Raw genomic sequence first — 18,312 nt, 5'->3', positions numbered from 1 at the left:
AGTTCACAGACATAAGAGTTGTATTTTGCCTGGTGAACTTGATTGGCAAGGGTCAAATAAGGCCACTCAGCTAAGAAAAAAAACCAAGACAAAACAGCATACGGCCTAATTACATCCATGAACACAGAGACTTTCTAGATGTCTCTTTAAAAATGAACACTTCCTTGTGTTCATGAAACAATATTACCACTAGCAATACTTTTCTTCTTTCCTTGTCTCAGACACAAATGAACCCTCCGATCCACCAACAGAGCTTGAAATGTCACTGTCCCTTTCAGAGCGACACAGACCTCTTCCTCCTTCTGGCAAAATCCTCTGCCTGAATGAAGTTGGAGAGAGCCTTAGTGAGGTCTGAGGTCTCGGTGCTGCTCCCAAAGTCATGCTTCTTCAGGCAAGGGCACAAGCAGTGCACGATGGCTCGGCGGATGTAGCTGTCAAAGATATAGTAAATGAAAGGGCTGATGCAGCCGTTGGCAAAGGCCAAGGGCCCACTCACCTCCATGCCCCACTGGAGAAAAGCTGAAGGGAAGTAGAGTTCTTGCTGCAGCCCAGAGACAATAGCCAGGAGCTTGAAAGTATTAAAGGGCAGCCAGGAGAAGACAAAGGCTGCCACGACGATAAAGATGACCTTTATGGATTTCCTCAGCTTTCTGTTGTGCTTTCCCGACTGCTGGTAACGGACACACAGCTTCCTTGTGATACAACAGTAGCAGGTCACAATGCTCACCAAAGGGGCAAAAAATGTAAAAATTAAGGCCACCAGGCCCCAAGCCAGTTTAATTGGAGTGGCCCTCTTCTCTGCACAGTATGGCTTACCATCAATCAGGGTGAGCTCCCGGGACAGAAGAGTAGGCAACCCCAGGAGGCAGGAGATAAACCAGACACCGGCACAGACTCCATACGCGCAGTCTCTATTTCTGAATTTCCTGGATACGGCTGGACACATGATGGCCAGGTAGCGGTCAACACTCATGCAGGTGAGCAAGAAGACATTGCAGTGCATGTTGACTGAGATCATGTAGGAGCTGCCTTTGCACAGGAAAGAGCCTGTCCTCCACAGTCCTAAAGATGCTTCTTTATCCACCCAGAGAGGCAACGTGATGATGAAGATGAAGTCAGAGGCAGCCAGGTTGATGATAAAAATGTCAATCAGTCTTCGGCTGCCCCTTTTGAAATGCAATGCACTCATGAGGATGACGTTCCCCAACGCTCCAGTCAGGAACACCACTGTGTAAAAGACCGGAAGGAAGACTGATGTATAAGGAACGTGGGAGTGGGTCTCGTCAATATCAGGATTTTGGCTTGTAACATAGAAATATTCCGAATAAACCGTGGTTGCTTCTGGGTCCATCACTGGGTCCAACAGGTGCCAAATCTGGTAAATTTTCTTACCTAGGAAGTTTTTGTATGAATTTTAGAATTCTCAAGGCAGCTTCTTTTATACAGTGCCTGCCTCTTCTCCCTGCCCCACCCCCTTCCTTAAAAGATCTTGGGACACGCATTAAAAACAGAGATTAAAAAATACAGTTTCTACCAATCCTCAGAAAGGGCCCACAAGGAACACCACCCTGATTGGTATTGGGTAGTTGTGGTTATGGTTTTCTTTATTTGCATTTGCCCAGGAAACTGAGGTGCTTTTTGACTTTTTTCTTCAAGATATTCAATTTGTATCTTTAAATCTCCAGAGATTAGGAAATGAATTAACTTTTTCTCCTTACCTACCTTAAAGATATCTTTGCTTTTCTGACACTGAGAATCCTTTCGATCTAGCCTCCTGTTTCACATACAGTATACTGTTTTACTTTTAGAATTTTAAGGTGGTGATGTTGAAGATACTGTTTTCATTTACATCATTGGTGAAATGTGAAGAAAATAGTCTTCCATTGCATAAAGAGTAAATTTCCCCAAATCATACCAGTCCACATCTATGGCAAACATAATGATTCCAATTAGGGTACTAGATTCTTCCCATGTATTTCGCTCTTTCAGTTCATGCATAATTGATCCTGTCTTGTTCAGTAAGTTTTAAAAAATACCCAAAATGCTGGGACCATGTCTTGTGCTTTTATCATTACTAAAAAAAAGTTTTCACTACAATTAGCTCAGAACCTTGCATGTAGTAGGTGCTTTGGAAATGTTACTCATGATCCAGTATAATTTAGCAAGGATGAATTCATTGGGGTTTAACTGTGGGCATTGCTGTTATTTATGCAACTTACAAACACAGGTTTAAAAGTCACAAACTGCTATTTTTCCGCTATTACCTGTTATTATAATTCAACCAATTAAGTTCCCTTTTGTTAGTGTTAATATCCTTGAGCAGGAGATTTTCTCCCTACTAACCCTCAAATAACTATCCTTCATCAGTCTCTAGATCCGCTCTGATCTTTTCTTCTTTACGCCTCACCTTGATAGCAGTGATTTTTTAGCTTTTTTTTTTTTCGGTACGCGGGCCTCTCACTGTTGTGGCCTCTCCCGTTGCGGAGCACAGACTCCGGACGCACAGGCTCAGCGGCCATGGCTCACGGGACCAGCCGCTCCACGGCATGTGGGATCTTCCTGGACCGGGGCACGAACCCGTGTCCCCTGCATCGTCAGGCGGACTCTCAACCACTGCGCCACCAGGGAAGCCCTGATTTTTTAGCTTTTGAGCTCTGACTTTTCAGTAAGTGCCTGCACACATCAGTGAACTTCACTTTTGGAATTACTGACTTGGCAACAGGCAGAACTATATTAGGTGACATTACAAAGGAGTGGCCAGTATAGGCACTATAAAAGGAAGATTTTTGGTTCATTCAAACAGGCTAATATCAAAACAGGCTAATATCAAAAAGATTCTATCATATTTTTCTCTCATCTGTTCCCTTTTATTTATTTATATTTTACCATAGTAAAATACAACAAATTCTGAAACTGACTCCTTTTATTTCAATTCTTTACTGGCCAAAGTGGCTCAAGCCTCCTTCATACCCTTCTGCCCTTACTTTCCCTCCATCTCATTTCTTTGTCAAAATTACAGTTTCAGGTTGATACTACTATTGCATAGATGAAATATAATTGTTAAACATTTGAGGTACTTTCTACTGAATTATTGCTCCCGTAATTAATATACTGAAAAGAATGATCCTGCCTGCTGTGCTCCTTCCCTCTGTCTTCTTCCTGATGTATTCTATTGCCACCTCAGTCTCAGGCATTTAGTCTGGGTCAGGGGAGGATGAGGGCTACCCTGATCTGGGGCAGCCCCAGAAAGTCACTTGGGAGTTGATTTACGGGGCTGGGTCTACCTTCTTTTGTGTCCTAGGCTGCTTTGTGTTGTTCCTGGCGGGGGTGTGGGAGGGTATATTCTTCACTAAGTATAGGCTGCAGAGGAGATAAACTAATTAACTTTTTGACATTTCTTGGATAGAAATCTTTCTCACTGGGTAAGCCTTAACTATTTAATAGAATATTTCATTTTGTCAAATAGTTTGAAGTAGGACAATGTTTACTTGAAAAGGACTGATGGGGTAAACATGGAAAATTTAAATATTTAAACACTATATGTATGTGTGTGTGTGTGTGTGTGTGTGCATTAAAGCAATTATATGATATATTTTAAAATTTCTTTGTAACAGTATTAATTGTATTATTACATTTAATTGTATTACTTAATTGTATTATTGTATAATACAATTGTATTATTTAATTGTATTATTAGAATTTTGCATTCTGCAGCCAGAAGTTCTTCTGGTATTTGAAAAGATAAGGTTGATTCTGGGGCTAAGATATTGAAAAATTTTTTTAGATATGTCTCAAGAATTCCACATAAAAGAATTATAAAATGGAAAAGAGTTCATGCTCATACTCTAGAGGAAAACATCTGTCTGCACATTTATTCTGTAGGTCTTAAATTTTCTTTCAGCATTCTAAAGCTGTTAGCCTACTGAGGTAAACGATCTCAAATCTGACCTCCTCAGTAAACTTTTAAGCAGCTGTAGACAAAATGATTTGTTTTATCTTATATAGTCACTTTGGATTATGGTAATTAGTGGTAGAATGCTGCAGTATGAGAATACCCATCATGGATCAACAGTATCTTGGGACGCAAGTTAGAAAATAAATTAAGTGTTTTAAGCCACAAAAGGGAACAAACAGCATAGTACTGATCTTTTAATAGCTCAAAGAGTACAGAGCTATTATGAGACAGAACCCACAATAAAAGCTAACTAGATAGAGTAGGGGAGGTCATAGTTCTAAATAAACTAGGAACTACAATCATTTTTAATTTTGAATGCTCTTTGAAATAAACATGAGGAAACTAACAGTAAAATAACCAGCTACGCACAGACCAAAACTCAAAAACAACACTGGACACCATAAGCGTATGAAATGGCAGTATGAACAAGGTGATGACCAAAAAAAAAGAGTAAGCTGTAAATCTCAGTAACAGAATTATAGGACACATGTCACCTCTCAAGGATTGTTTTTTCAGAAAAAAAAAAAAAAAAAAAAAAACCGCTCAACTTTCCTCCTTCATCCCTGGCAGAGATCATTGTTTTCAGCTTTGTGTTCTCTAAGAACTTTTACAGCACTGCTTCTAAAGTACTTATTATCTCATTTTACATGGTAAGTTGTTTTGGCGTCTGTCTTCCTGAGCTGATCATGAGTAACTTGAAGGCAGAGACCATCGATAACTTTCCACCGACCTCTAGCTTATAGTATTTTTCTAACTAAAGTCTTTTTTGGTCTCTTAATGTCATTGTTTTGAACCTGTGGACGCCGGACCACATTACCCACGTTAGAGTCACCTGGGATGCCTACTAAACTGTAGCTTTCTGAAGCTGGTCTCAGATCTATTGACTCAGAGTTGTTAGGAGTAGAGTCTAGTACTTTATATTTAATAAGCTCTCAAAGCGATTCTTATTTTTTTTTTTTTTTTTTTTTTGTGGTACGCGGGCCTCTCACTGTTGTGGCCTCTCCCGTTGCGGAGCACAGACTCCGGACGCGCAGGCTCAGTGGCCATGGCTCACTGGCCTAGCCGCTCCGCGGCACGTGGGATCTTCCCGGACCGGGGCACGAACCTGTGTGCCCTGCATCGGCAGGCGGACTCTCAACCACTGCGCCACCAGGGAAGCCCCAAAGTGATTCTTAAACACACTAAAGTTTAGAGTCCCTGTTCTAATTTATACATCTTAACCAACTTTATACATTATGCTTTGTTATTATTTTGGCTAACTTTTAAAAAAGTTTAAAAATCACCTCTAAATTTGAACTTCTTAGAAGTCTTCTGGCATGGATCTCAGAAACTTTTAGGAATTTAGACTTCCGAACCCTCTCTTATTCCGTGTCCCAATTCCTGAGATATGTTCAGAATTGGCTCAAATGTTGAAAATGGGGAGAGAGTAAGTTTTTGTCCACTGAGGCATCTGCTCAAGTGGATCTACTACCATCATGCAGCCAAAGCTGTGACAACAAGCCTCTGCTGCGCAGGTGGATTGAAGGTTTTGTCTGACTACGGCCACCCCAACTGGCACTATGATATATTACTTCTTTTTTTTCTCTATCAACCACTCTCACCCCCATATTAGAAAAGATTCATTAGATTAGGTAGCAGATAGCACAGCAGAAAGAAACCTCTGTTCGTACATGGTCTACTGATATGTCCCAGAATAAAAGGCAAAGATCATGAAGCAAACTATTTGTTTTTTAAATCTTATCAATCAGAGTAATTATATATTCATTTGTTAGAAACACTCTCTTACTTGAGTATCATAACATGTATAACCATTTAAATAGTCCAGTTTAAGAGCTCTGTTTGTAGTCTAAGAGTTAGTGATTTTTTTTTTATTCTGACAGTAACTTGGAGAGTTTAGTGCAATATAATGTAATATATCATGCCAAATTAAGTGGAACCTATTTGCTATTATCAGTGTCTTCCCCCACTTTATTTGTTGGATTATTTCCCTTGGTACCTCATATTTATGTAAACAGCAGTGATATTAGTATTTTAGGCACACTTCAGGCTTCTTCATAATAGTTGATTTAATCTGGATTTAGGTTGTGTACAGCAAAAATTGTATTTATTTATATTGGTGTCCCTCATACCCAGCACGGTGTCTGGCATACAATAGGTGATCAATAAATGTTTGTAGATCTGGACTGAATTATGTTTGAGTTTTGAGCCATTTGCAATGAATAAGGACTTTTCAGAAACTTCTCCAACAGCTTCTATTTTCCATGATTACTGTTTTTTTGTTTTTTTTTTTAATTTTCTTCGCGTCCCCGCGGGCAGTAAGGCGGCCGAGGAGGCTGGGGAAGCTGAAGGAACCGAGGGGGATGCTCCCAGAGGAACCGCACTGCCTCTCCGAAGTCGAGGGTCTGTCTGGCACCGGCTGAGCGCCACCCCTGAGTCTACTGTTTTTTTTTGAAACAGCAAAGGTCTGAGTTGTTTCATCTTTTCTAATCAAAATGCATATAGCCTTCCTCCTTTTTCTTTGTCCATCTGCATTTCCCACTATCTCTGTCTTCTTGCATATTGCCTTGGCTGGAGGTGTAGGATACATGAATTCCCCAACGAAACTTTAATGATGTGGACCTATGGCAACCATATTTCGGAGCTACATTATTCTTCTTCCAGCAGAAGTGTAAGTCATAAAATTTTAGAGATTTAAGTGACATTAATGATCATCTAGTACAACCATTTTACTAATGAGGACACTGGGGCCCAGAAAGAGGTCATCTACCAAAGATTCACATTGATGATTTTAAAATAAAGGACAATTTAAATTTAAAGTTCTCATCTACGTATGGTCCATCCTCTGTCTTTCAGAAGCATGGACATCTGAACAACTATAGTTTGTTGCTCTGTGTAACATTTGACAGGAATTACTAGAAGGAAAGAGCTATTTTGGATGTAGTTTTCTATTTGCCTTGTCCTTGATTAATTTTGCCATTGTTCTATAGTGAATTGGTACAAAGAAATTCGAAGGTTGACACATCTTTTTGAGGGTAGTTGTTGACTGGAACCCATAATTTGCATATATTTCTATTTTCCTCCTTTCTGCACTCCAAAGTTCATTAGGAAAACAACCAGGACAAAGCTCTGTGACGACCTAGATGGGTGGGATGGGTGGGAGGGAGGGAGGTCAAAGAGGGAGGGGATATATGTATACATATAGCTGATTCACTTCATTGTACAGCAGAAACTAACACAACATTGTAAAGCGATTATACTCCAATTAAAAAAAAACTAGGGCTTGCCTGGTGGCGCAGTGGTTGAGAGTCCGCGTGCCAATGCAGGGGACACGGGTTCGTACCCCGGTCCGGGAGGATCCCACGTGCCGCGGAGCGTCTGGGCCCGTGGGCCATGGCAGTTGGGCCTGCGCGTCCGGAGCCTGTGCTACGCGGCGGGGGAGGCCACAGAAGTGAGAGGCAGTGAGAGGCCCACGTACCGCAAAAAAAAAAAAAAAAAAAAAAAAAACTATATGAGAAAAATATAATGTAGATATATCTTGCTAAACATAATTTTTAATTTCTAAAAAGGTACAATTAAAAATAATATGTAAGGGGGCTTCCCTGGTGGTGCAGTGGTTGGGAGTCCGCCTGCCGATGCAGGGGATACGGGTTCGTGCCCCGGTCTGGGAGGGTCCCACATGCCGTGGAGCGGCTGGGCCCGTGAGCCATGGCCGCTGGGCCTGCTCGTCTGGAGCCTGTGCTCCACGGTGGGAGAGGCCACAACAGTGAGAGGCCCACATACCGCAAAAAAAAAAAATAATAATAATAATATGTAAGTATATTAGGGAATTTGGTATTGAAGGGAATTCTCGCATAAAGAGTTGTTTTGTAAGCACATAATATAAACAAGTTATAATACCTGCATATCTAGATTTTCAGTTATTTGGTTTATTTAAAGTATAGTGTAATTATAACACCTTCTTGCTGAAACTAGAACCATCCTTAACAAATTAAGCCAGAGATCTAGTTCAACTTTGCCTTTAAATCTAAATTTTGTAATCTGTATTTGGTTGTACTAAATCATCTTTAATATTTGTGAAAATATGTCAGGCAGCTACTGTTTCCCAAACAGTGCAGTAAGAAATGGAAACAGACATTTAACTCCATTAATTCATTAAGGATTTATTTTGCCTATCCACACGGCCAGCTGCACAAATAGAAGACAAACACCCAAGATGTAGAGATAAATCAGAAACACGGTTGTGTGCTTAGTGGTACTGGGTGTGACAAGATGGTTCAAGTCCTCTGGTCTGAGTGGGCAGGACGGTTACAACCTCAAGCATGCAGACACTCCTAGGTCCATAACAAACTGCTGATTGAAATGTGTCTTGTGCGTTTCCTAGGCATTCTGCAGACTTAATGGATGAAAGTGTCATCGTTGTTTGCAGGTCTCCCCAGGAACATCCATCTCCTGAATAATGAGGACTTACATATGCTATGAGCCCAGCCTGGGAATCTCCTGAGCGGAGGTAAGTAAGGATGCCTGAAATCTGGTCCTGGAAAGTCTTTCCTAGTCATTTGGCAGTTAGTCCAGAGGTTCATAAACCTCCTGATGTGAGCAGGGACCTAGATAAATGGCTTACTTCCAGCCTCCAGGGGAATTAAGAGCTTTAAAAAGGTGTTTATAAAGTACTGATCCTACTCAAAGATTACAGGTGTTGAACAAATATTTGCAAACACTGATAATTTAACAATTGCTTACTACACTCCAGGCTCTGGGCTGGGTATTTTATGTGTATTTTCTCATTTAATCCTTACAATGATCACGCAGGATAGGTGCTACTGTCAACATCATAATTTAGAGGAAAGTAAACTGAGACTTAAAGAGGCTAAGTAAATTGTCTAACGTCACAAAGCTAGTCAGCTCGCCCCAGTATTCAAGCTTGAAGTCAGTTATTCCCTGGGCTCAGTTCCCTTGTTTGTTAACTGAGGTGCTGTCTTCCTCTTCCTTTTTTAAACTTCTCTTTAACCTGGTTTTATTTACCATGGGACTTCACTGGAGAGATAGTTCCACTCCACTGGAGAGAGAAGGTAGGGGATTTCTTTTTTTTTTTTTTTTTTTTGCGGTACGCGGGCCTCTCACCGTTGTGGCCTCTCCCGTTGTGGAGCACAGGCTCCGGACACGCAGGCTCAGCAGCCATGGCTCACGGGCCCAGCCACTCCACAGCATGTGGGATCTTCCCGGACCAGGGCACGAACCTGTGTCCCCTGCATTGGCAGGCAGACTCTTAACCACTGCGCTACCGGGGAAGCCCGAGGTAGGGGATTTCTAATGATGCCAATGGATGAAAACATTTCCTGGTGAATACATGCATTGAGGAGTCTTACTGCATATTAACAATTTGCCTGGGCACCTCCTCCATTTTCTCTAGTTGGTGTCTCTGACAAACTTCTCCTATGACCAGATATTCTACATGAAAATTCAGTCATATTTGAATATTATATTCGGCTATTACTTTATTTTAATTAGGTACTGGATGTGAATATCAGTTCAGCTATTCAGGCAAAAGAACTATAGCTAAAAGTAGAAAAACAAATGATATGCCTTCAGTCTGTCAGGGGGGTAGAAATTTAGTATCCACTTAGGCCTCCCACCTTTCTCCTGTGCTGTGGCCAAATTCTAAGGCATTTGGGGGATGAGGAAGGGTTTGAGAGCCCCTCTGCTCCTTCAGTTGGCTGCCTCTGTAGGCATCTGTTGAGAAACCCATCATTTGCTGTTCTTAGAGCACATTCATGAGTCCACACACATCACTAAAAAGATGTCCCTGCTTCCTGTCTGTGGATTTCTATGCAGTACTTGAAGGCTTAGAATCATTTTGTTGCCTCTGTGCCATACAGTCATCTGCAATCTCTGAGGTTGTCCATGACCTTATCTGCTTAAGGCAATATTCTCCAAATTTCAGTCTTTTTCATACTACATAAATTTTTTTGTTAACTTTTTTGACATACCTGGGACCCTCAGTATTAACTTAATATTTTTCCTCAACAAATTGTAATTTATTTTAAAAGGAAACTTGACTGCAATAAAGAGAAAACTAATATCACTTGCCACAGAGAGAAAGCAGCCACAAACAAAAACTACATGAAACCCGAAGAATGTCATTACATTCTAGCTGGATACCTTCTGTCAGGTTACATCCTTCTTAGGCTAAACGTAAGCAGTAAAACCAGAAAGACTATCTGCTGCGATGGGAGTGAGGTTGTGGGAGAGAAAATCAATGGGTTAATATTTTTAAAGTACAATCGCATTGCTGTTCATAAGCAGGATGGTGGTAGGGATAGCACAGAACTGGAAAAATCTGAGTCATATTCGTCACAATTAACGACTAGTAGTGACCGGAAATAGGTCGCCTTGCTCGGCGGACCTTCGTCCCTTCCTTAGTAAAATATTAAGAATCCATCTGCTCAGACTTCCCTTTTGCGCACCTAGGGAGCGGAACTACACCTCCCACAAGGCGCCGCGCGGCACCGAGAATGCCGTCCACCGCGTCTCGCAGCTTTTCCTCTGTCCCTCCTACAACTCCCACAAGCCCCCTCGGCTCCGGGGCCAGGCCGGGCCCGGGGAGGAGGCGGAGGCGCAGGAGTTATGGAGGGGGCGGGCTCTGCAGGGAAGTGCGTCAGAGAAGGCGCGGGGAGAGTAGGGTGCTGTGGTTTGAGCTTGAGGGTGAAGCTGGCGGAGCAGGAGGATGGGCGGTGAGTGAGCGGGGCCGACGTCGCCGGGCGGGGATCGCGTAGCCGTTCGGTGTTTCCAGCCGTTTGAAGAGGGGCCCCCTCCCCGGGCGCGGCCGGGGCTGTGCGGGTTCTGCGCGGGGGCCTGGGGCGGGGCTTTTCCCTTGGCCGAGTGGTCCGGGGAGGGGCCTGCTCGGGTACCTGAGGCCCCTGGCTGGGGACCGCGGAGGGCTGCCCCGTCGCAGCTCTGGCTGGTCTCCACCACCCCCGGCCCCAGGTTGCGCCCCGCGAGGTGACAGCGCCAGGCGTCCGGCCTGGGCGAAGCGCCGCTCCAGGTGCTCGGGACCTTTTAAGGTCATTTGAGAGCCACCAGGAGGAAAAAGGATTAAAGAGAATAAAAATACAAACCCAACTTCTGGAGTTATCGTTAATTATTGTATGCTCTGATCTCTCCTGAGTCACTTGCCATTTCCCAAACTCAGCAACTCGTTTGCGAGCCCGTTTTCGTGCTGCTTTTTAAGGTGTTTGGCGCGGTCATGGTATATATATACTTGCAGTATTTGACTAAGCTTGATCCGCCTTGAGTCATTTTACTGCGGCCATTTACTACTGCCAGTGAGCCCTGTCCACGCCTTGGGAGTGTTAATATTTGCCTAATCCAGAGTTTTCTTTCTGGCTGAGGAGGGATCATTTAGTTTGCAGATGAGGAGGTTCAGAAATATAAGGAATGGGTAGAGTAGATAGGAGTTAAGACTTTGGCAGGGTAAAAGAGCTTGGCTTAGCTTTAATGGATTACGGGCAGATTAGAATCTAGCATTATTATATGTTGTTATTCTCTTTGCTATGCCGTGCGCCTGGAACAACCTTTCTTTCTGGGTTAACAAACATTTTCACCTGTCTTTTAAATAGCTCCTTACTCGTAACCTTGTTTTAGAAGGTTTCCCTATGCAGAGGAAACTGGGAGGAGCCGATTTCCTCTGCTTCCTTTTCCTATACCTTTTTCACACTCAGACCCAGAACACTTAATGCTCTGCAGTCTGTCATTTAAAATGTATGCAAGGTACATTGCTGACTCTGGGCATGTGTATTGTTTGTATCTGTAATGTGTATGTCCATTTCAGTGTTGTCTGTTTTAGTGTGCAGGTGATAGACTAGAGAACAAGACCTCTGTCTCCGTAGCATCCTGGGTATGTGAGCATTCAATGAGTACTTTTGTGATAATGAGTTTTGTTTTGAACTTAATTAAAAAATGCTTGCTTCCTTTTTTAAAAAAAAATTAATTAATGATTATACATTACTTTAAAGAGCCTTGGGAGGGGGAATAGGGTAAAGGGTAATTTTGACGTAATTCCTTTCAAAATCTGTGTTTGTCCTTGAAGTCTAACTTTTGTTCTTTCTTCAACTTTTAAACAGAGCAGTCTGAATGCCAGAATGGATAACCGTTTTGCTACAGCATTTGTAATTGCTTGTGTGCTTAGCCTCATTTCTACCATCTACATGGCGGCCTCAATTGGCACAGACTTCTGGTATGAGTATCGAAGTCCAATTCAAGAAAATTCCAGCGATTTGAACAAAAGTATCTGGACTGACTTTGCTAGTGATGAGGCAGATGAAAAGACTTATAATGATGCACTTTTCCGATATAAAGGCACAGTGGGATTGTGGAGACGGTGTATCACTATACCCCAAAACACATACTGGTATAGTCCACCAGAAAGGACAGGTATTTCTCTTATTTTAACTTTTGTCTCCTTTACCTATTCTATAATAAAGTGATGTGATGATGGCCCAGTTATGTATAAGCAGGTTTGTGGGTTCTTTCTCTCCCCAAAAAAAGAAATCTTATGTATCTCTTTTCTCCCCGTCACTTCTCTCCCCAGCTTCCATGAATTACCATTATACTCATTAATATTGGTTGGATGAGTAACTGTCCTTATCTTGGGAAAATCATTGTAAATCTTTGTACTTATTTACCCACTCATTAAAATATTTGTATTAAACTCACATGTCATGAGAAAATAATTGGAAAAGAACACTGGAAGATTTCAAATACTTAGTAACTGGTAAAAAGGACTAGTATCCAAAATAAAGTCAACACATGTGAATTGATAGTCATTTTATATGTAGCTGTGTTTTAGTTGATATTATCGTTTGCCCACTAATTCTTAGAGGATATAATTCGACCAGTTCTGTGTTTAAGTCTGCATATTTGAGACTGTTTTACAACAATCTTGATGGAGTTTTTAGGTTAAAAATATCCATTACAGAAGTAAAAAAAAAAAAAATCTAAGAAACTGTCTCTTAGGTTTATTTTGTAAGCATTCTAAACATTTAAAAATTTTAATTTCCAGTTATTGAGATGGAAGCTTTAGAGTTCTTTGTAAGGAACAACTTTATAAATTGTTTCTATTTATGACTACTTCTGTTGGGCTCTTGGTGGGAAGCACTATATTCAAATCACAGCACAACAGGCTTGAGTTACCATACATCGGAAGGCTGATAGTTGTGATTTTGTATGGAAAAAAGAAAGTAGTTTCGAAAGAGGTGAAAGTTGGTTAAATTTTATTTAAAATGCTCAATTCTATTTATGAGAGCATAGGAGCACTTGATATTTGAATCTTAGCAATCGTTTATTATTCAGTCAACAAATATTTAGTGCATTCTTTCATGTTCCAGGGCCTAGGAGCTTGGAGTACATTAGGGGAAAAAACAAATAAAAATCCCTACTCCTGGGGAGCTAATATTCTTTTTTTTTTTTTTTTTTTTTTAAAGCTCCAGTTAACACTATTGCTCTGCTGCTTTTTTAAAAAAATTTTATTTATTAATTAATTAATTTATTTTTGGCTGTGTTGGGTCTTCGTTTCTGTGCAAGGGCTTTCTCTAGTTGCGGCGAGCGGGGGCCACTCTTCATCGCAGTGCGCGGGCCTCTCACTGTCGCGGCCTCTCTTGTTGCGGAGCACAGGCTCCAGATGCGCAGACTCAGTAGGTGTGGCTCACGGGCCCAGTTGCTCCGCGGCATGTGGGATCTTCCCAGATGAGGACTCGAACCCGTGTCCCCTGAATTGGCAGGCAGATTCTCAACCACTGCGCTACCAGGGAAGCCCGCGAGGGGAGCTAACATTCTAATAAGGGCTGACGGTCAATAAACAATAAGTATAATCGTATAACCAGAATAAGTAATTATATAGTAGAAGATGACATGTGCTTTGAAAAATACAGCACAATAAAAGGGGTTTGGAAATACATAGGGAAGGGGATGTTGGTGGGCATAAGTTACGCTATTGAATAGTAAAGGCAAGATACGCTGCAACAAGAAAATACCACTTGAGGAAAGACTTGATAAAGGTGAAGGAGTTGACCATATGGGTAGTTGTGGAGGCAGGGAGAATCATTTAGGTTGGAAGGAGCAACTGCAAGGGCCCTGTAGTGGGAGCATGCTTGAAGTATTCCAGAACCAGCAAGGAATTCCCTGGGCTGGAAGGAGGGAGCTGGGGGAAGAGTTGGGTATGTGTCAGAGACACATCCTGGGAGAGGGAGTAGGGCGAATCACGCAGGATTCTCTAGGCGTGATGAGGGCTTTGGTTTTTACTCTGAGTGTGATGGAGCCACTGGGGAGCCTTGTGCAGAGGAAAGATAATCTGGTCACATAGGAAGATGTGCTGAAAACAGGTGGCTGGCCAAGACAGAAGCCAGGAGACTTAGGAGGCTATTGCACCAATTCAGGTGAGAGATGATTATGACTCAAGACCAGGATGGTAGTACTGAGCAGTGCCTGATTCTGGATATATTTTGAAGGTAGAGCCTCTGGGATTTTCTGATGGAATGCATATGGGCAAGAATGACTGTAAAGTTTCTGGTCTGAGGAACGAGAAGAATGGAATTGTCATTACCTGAAATGGGGAACATGGCTGATGGAGTAGGTCTGGGGGAGAAGATCAAAGTTTCTTTGTCCACTCCTTCTTCCTAGTCTTCTTACTACCTATTCTAATTCATTTTACTGCTCCTCCCTGAACCCATGTCTTAAGCCTGCTGCTGAGAACCGTTGGTCTTTGGGCATTGGTGAAACCTGTGTGTCACTCAGGACCAAAGAGGTTGCTATCTCCCCTGAGAACATTTTTCCATATCATTTTTTATTTCAGAGAATAATTACTAAAAGAGATTTTTGTTAAATGTTTAAAATTAAAACAACAAGCAATCATTGTTATTCTCATTCCAGAGTCATTTGATATGGTCACAAAATGTATCAGTTTCACACTAAATGAACAGTTCGAGGAGAAATTTGTTGATCCTGGAAACCACAATAGTGGGATCGATCTGCTTCGGACCTGTGAGTAGTTTGAACGCAGCAAGGCAATTGGGAAAAAAAGAAAATAATTTTATTTCTCTTTTGTTGAACTCTTTTTGGAACAGGATGACATTGTACATTGTGTCAACTTGAAATAAGGTCTTTAACATTATCCCAACAAACTCTGTTCTGTTGATAACACATTTTAGAAGTTAGATACATTCTTACCAAATCACAACTATGAAGTTGAGCAGCTAATACATTGGGTGACAGAATCCAGACCATCCAAAAGATGTTATTAATGGGCCCATTTAAAGAGGAAGTTTAACAGGGATAAATAGTACATTTTTATATTTAAGTTAAACACTTCATTTATCTGAGTTCAGATCGGGATATGTGAAAAAAGTTGACTGCAGGCTTTATATGAGTCAACAAGTATCAGGCCTGCTGAAGTATTGATCCAGTCTTAGGTGGTAGTAACCAAGGTGTAGATGTCAAAAACAAATGAAAGTAATTATTACGAGCATTCTATTCCTTGATGGTCAGGCGGCCTAGGAAGTGCTGTCTTCATATTTGGACCTAGTTTCTAGGCTATATAGAGAGTTACTGGAGCTTGCCTGGAAGAATGACCACGTCATGAGAAGGAACATTGAATAAATGACAAGTATTCAATTTTGCATTGTAAATGCATAGGAAGAAGTTTATTACTAACAGAGTTTGAAGGGAAGTTAGAGAAAAGACTCTTATATAGTTCCAGAAAGTAAAACTAGCACTAAAAGGTAAAGTTTGGTTTAGAGTTGATGTTACTACATTGATAATAATTAAAATAATTTGAAAATGTAATGGGATGCTTTGTAAAGTCATCAGCTTTTTTTCCTATGTTGTTGAGGGAATTTATGATAATTAAAAATGAGATTTATTGAGTGCCTGGTATATACCAGATCCTCTGCTTTGTGCTTTATGTATATTCGTTTAACAGGTCTTTTATAATCTCTATTCATTTGCTTGTTATTCCTGTCTTAAGATCCTATGAGGACTTAAATTTGTATGTAGAGCCAGAATGTTTTGCTTCAAATCTGGTTCTACCACTTATTGTGTTACCTTGTACAAGTTATTTATACCTCCTGTTTCAGTTTCCTCATTTATAAAATGGAGATAATAGTAATAGTACCTACTTCATAGAGATTTTGGGGGTTTAATATGCAAAGCATGTGTAGAACAGTGCCTGACACATAGGAAGCCCTCAGTAACAGTTAATTGTTAGTGTCCTTTTGCTTTTATCAGGAGAAAGTTAGCATTGTTTTGAATAATGTGCTTAAGGAAAAAACCTCAATATTAGCATACTTCATTCTCACTTTTTGAGAAAAGTTCTAATTAGAATATGAAAGAAATTGCCATTGTGAGAAAACTGAAATCATGGTAACATTTCTTTTTTCTCTCTCTCCCTTTTTTAAAATCAGATCTTTGGCGTTGCCAGTTCCTTTTACCTTTTGTTAGTCTAGGTTTGATGTGCTTTGGGGCTTTGATTGGACTTTGTGCTTGTATCTGCCGAAGCTTGTACCCCACCATTGCCACAGGCATTCTCCATCTCCTTGCAGGTGGGTCTTGTCATCACACTTAGTTTTACCTACTTCTTGTCTCCTTAGGGATCCCATATTACTGCCCTGTTGTGTTGCCTGGAAAGCTCTTACCATGCTCTTACCTAGCTATGTTTTTTTGTTTTTGTTTTTTTCTAAATTTTCCTCCAAGGTCTGTGTACACTGGGCTCAGTGAGCTGTTACGTTGCTGGAATTGAACTACTCCACCAGAAACTAGAGCTGCCTGAGAATGTGTCTGGCGAATTTGGATGGTCCTTCTGCCTGGCTTGCGTCTCAGCTCCCTTACAGTTCATGGCTTCTGCTCTCTTCATCTGGGCCGCTCATACCAACCGGAAAGAGTACACCTTAATGAAGGCATATCGTGTGGCATGAGTGGGAAGCTGCCTGCTTTACAATTGCCATTTTTATGATTTTTTGATATTAATATTTTCCCTTATCTGCCCCCCCAATTGTTTTTAATTTAACTTTTTTTAATGGATATACCATTTTTTCCTGAAAATCCATTTTATTTATTCACACAGTTGTTTCTTAATACCACTAAAATTTATATGGAACCTGAGTGATTCCATCTTTCAGTCAAACTAATCTAGGTTCAGAGTCCAGACAGGAAAAAACTGGGTAAACTCTTTGTACAAATTTGTGAAAGAAAATTGGTAGTAGGAGGTTGACCCAAAGCACGTTCTGCTGAGGTCTGTTGGATAAAGTATCTGTTTAACTGGAAACTCTAGTTTGTTTGGGAAGCAATCATTGTCAAAACTTACGTTCACTTTGCTGTTGTAGATAGCCAGTCAGCCAGGCTATTTTCAAGGACTTAGGCTATCTAAAATAAGGAAATTATCTAAGATCTTTTTCTCTAAATATTGGCATATAACTTCATCTGAGGTGAAATATCTTCAGTTGTTTATCTGTACTGTGTCTGTTTACAAGAAAGGAAGTGTTTACATGGAATTTTAACTTTGTAACTGCAAGAATTCCAGTTCAGCCAGAGAAGAGGATTAACCTTATTTTACTTTTTTTTAAAAAACTCTCCTTAATAGGTCAATAAGATTTTTAGTATCGCCAGACCATTTTGGATTTTTGTTCCTTCCCTCCTCACACCAGACTTATTAAAAGAGTGCTTTTTTTAAACACTACGTTGGGGTCACAGAGTAAAATTCTCCAACTGCCATACGTTTATTTCAGCTAAGTACCATAAAGAAGGTTCCACCATAATGACCCTCTGGAGCTAGGAAAACTACCACAAGATCTAAAGCTTTGGCTGGTCATTAACTTCCAACTATGGTCTTTATTTCTTGTGGTGAAATGATGTGCCTTTCCTTGCCTAATCCCTTCCTGGTGTGTATCAACATTATTTAATGTCTTCTAACTCAGTTTTTTATAAATATGTCTATAAACATTGAACTTTAAAAAATCTTATTTATTTATTCCATTACTGTAGTACTTGACAGATTTAAAAAAAATGTAACCTAGTAATAATTTCTTACAAAATCCTAGATCTGTCTTTTTTAAAAAATAAAAAAATGAGAAGAGACTCAGAATTGTGTATAGTGTCTGAGTTGATTAAATCTCAGTACCTTAGGATAAAGAAATACAGGATTCTGAATGAGGATTTTGTGATTTTCTGTGGGAAATGTATTGTTGCTCTATAGCCCTACTTTATGTCCAGTGTTTGGGTCTCTGTTTTATCATCCAGAAAATGTGGGAACCCCTTGTCCCCATTAGAAAATAAGAGACTATTTCTTATGCTTCAGCGTTTTAAAGCATGTT

General features: G+C 40.7%; 2 protein-coding genes across 2 annotated transcripts; one reads left to right on the top strand and one right to left on the bottom strand.

Moving 5' to 3' along the window:
• Nucleotides 1-247: 247 nt before the first annotated feature.
• Nucleotides 248-1,483, bottom strand: GPR15 (G protein-coupled receptor 15). Its single transcript, XM_007459879.1, has one exon. It carries the CDS (start codon nucleotides 1,349-1,351, stop codon nucleotides 275-277), a length of 1,077 nt encoding a protein of 358 aa, XP_007459941.1. The 5' UTR covers nucleotides 1,352-1,483; the 3' UTR covers nucleotides 248-274.
• A 9,104-nt stretch (nucleotides 1,484-10,587) lies between these two features.
• On the top strand, nucleotides 10,588-18,076 carry CLDND1 (claudin domain containing 1). The gene is made up of 6 exons (XM_007459878.1): nucleotides 10,588-10,686; nucleotides 11,799-11,849; nucleotides 12,076-12,385; nucleotides 14,879-14,989; nucleotides 16,408-16,545; nucleotides 16,697-18,076. Exons 3-6 carry the CDS (start codon nucleotides 12,094-12,096, stop codon nucleotides 16,915-16,917), a joined length of 762 nt encoding a protein of 253 aa, XP_007459940.1. The 5' UTR covers nucleotides 10,588-10,686; nucleotides 11,799-11,849; nucleotides 12,076-12,093; the 3' UTR covers nucleotides 16,918-18,076.
• Nucleotides 18,077-18,312: the final 236 nt, after the last annotated feature.

This window comes from Lipotes vexillifer, unplaced genomic scaffold (genome assembly GCF_000442215.2).
Source record: "Lipotes vexillifer unplaced genomic scaffold, Lipotes_vexillifer_v1.1 scaffold448, whole genome shotgun sequence".
Classification (NCBI taxonomy): domain Eukaryota; kingdom Metazoa; phylum Chordata; class Mammalia; order Artiodactyla; family Lipotidae; genus Lipotes; species Lipotes vexillifer.
Note: the sequence above shows the minus strand (reverse complement) of the source record. Positions and strands in the feature narration are given on the sequence as shown.

Coding starts and splice junctions, on each gene's coding strand:
- GPR15 (XM_007459879.1), bottom strand. CDS start 1,351: ATGGACCCAGAAGCAACCACGGTTTATTCGGAATATTTCTATGTTACA.
- CLDND1 (XM_007459878.1), top strand. CDS start 12,094: ATGGATAACCGTTTTGCTACAGCATTTGTAATTGCTTGTGTGCTTAGC. Junction 14,990..16,407: donor GATCGATCTGCTTCGGACCT/GTGAGTAGTTTG, acceptor TTTTAAAATCAG/ATCTTTGGCGTTGCCAGTTC. Junction 16,546..16,696: donor CATTCTCCATCTCCTTGCAG/GTGGGTCTTGTC, acceptor TTTTCCTCCAAG/GTCTGTGTACACTGGGCTCA.